The sequence below is a fragment of the Buceros rhinoceros genome, unplaced genomic scaffold (assembly GCF_000710305.1).
Source record: "Buceros rhinoceros silvestris isolate BGI_N320 unplaced genomic scaffold, ASM71030v1 scaffold28779, whole genome shotgun sequence".
In the NCBI taxonomy this organism is placed as follows: Eukaryota; Metazoa; Chordata; class Aves; order Bucerotiformes; family Bucerotidae; genus Buceros; species Buceros rhinoceros.
The window spans coordinates 1232-2254 of record NW_010433709.1 but is presented as its reverse complement, the minus strand read 5'-3'; the positions used below and the strand labels follow the sequence as shown (position 1 = coordinate 2254).

General features: G+C 62.0%; 1 protein-coding gene across 1 annotated transcript in view; it reads left to right on the top strand.

Moving 5' to 3' along the window:
* ADAR (adenosine deaminase, RNA-specific) overlaps positions 1–1023 on the top strand; it is an 11059-nt gene that overhangs the window by 9786 nt on the left and 250 nt on the right. The window contains 2 exon segments of the mRNA XM_010144212.1: positions 373–502; positions 803–990. Of these exon segments, the coding sequence (XP_010142514.1) occupies positions 373–502; positions 803–990 (318 nt within the window).

The window sequence follows — 1023 nt, the reverse complement described above, 5'->3', positions numbered from 1 at the left end:
TAGTCACGCGGGCTCAGCTCTTCCGCTTCTGCCCTCGCCCCCTGCCACCTCCGCCCTTGGGTTCGGGCCTCTCCGAGGGGCTCTGCAGGGGCGTCCCCTGGCAGAGGCTCCCTGGCTGGGCTCAGGGGGTTCCTGGCCAGGAACCTGCCCCCTTCGCGTTGTCCCAGTGTCTGGGGGTTGCTGGCAATGGCTCGGTCTCAGGAAAAGGAGACCAAGGTCACCCCTGTAGCCTTCAGCTTAGTGAGAACCTGGTGCTTGCTGCTCTCGGGAGCTTGGGGTGAGCTTGCAGGGGCAAGAGGAGGCCAGAAGCTCCCTTTAGCAGGGAGCTCGTGCCGCAGGCCCAGCGTTCAGAAAGCCTCTCGCCTCTTGCGCAGGTCGGGCGAGTCAGTGTGTACGACTCTGCCAGGCAGACGGGCAAAACGAAGGAGTCCTCGGTGAATTGGTCTCTTGCTGATGAAAGCGAAGTTGAGGTCTTGGATGGCACAAAAGGGAAGGTGGATGGGTAAGAAGAGCCTTTCCTGACACTGCTTTTCTGTTCGGGGCAAGGGGGGCAGCTCTGAAGCTGCGAGTCCCCAGTGTGCTGTGACAGCACCTCGCGTGTGGCAAGGGGCGATTTCAGCATGGCAGGTGTGAGCTTGGGCTCTGCTGGAGCAGAACACAAAGCTGCCCAGCCCCGCCCCCGCCACAGAGCCCCGCCGAGCCAGGACACCTCGCAGACATCCCGCTGTGGGTTTTCTGTGAGCCCCTGCGCCGCTGCGTGTCCTGTCCTGTCCTTCATCGCTGCCTTTGTCTTCCTTCTCAGCCCAAGGCTGGAGCTGTCTCGCGTGTCCAAGAGGAAAATGTTCACCCTGTTCCAGCAGTTGTGTGCCAAGAGCAACTGCAAGGAGCTGCAGAAGCTCTCGGTGTACTCGGAGGCGAAGGAGGCAGCCACACCCTACCAGGAATCCAAGCAGAGCTTCTTCAGTGCGCTGGAGGAGCTGGGCTACGGCAGCTGGCTCCCCAACACCCAGGAGGAGGAGCGTT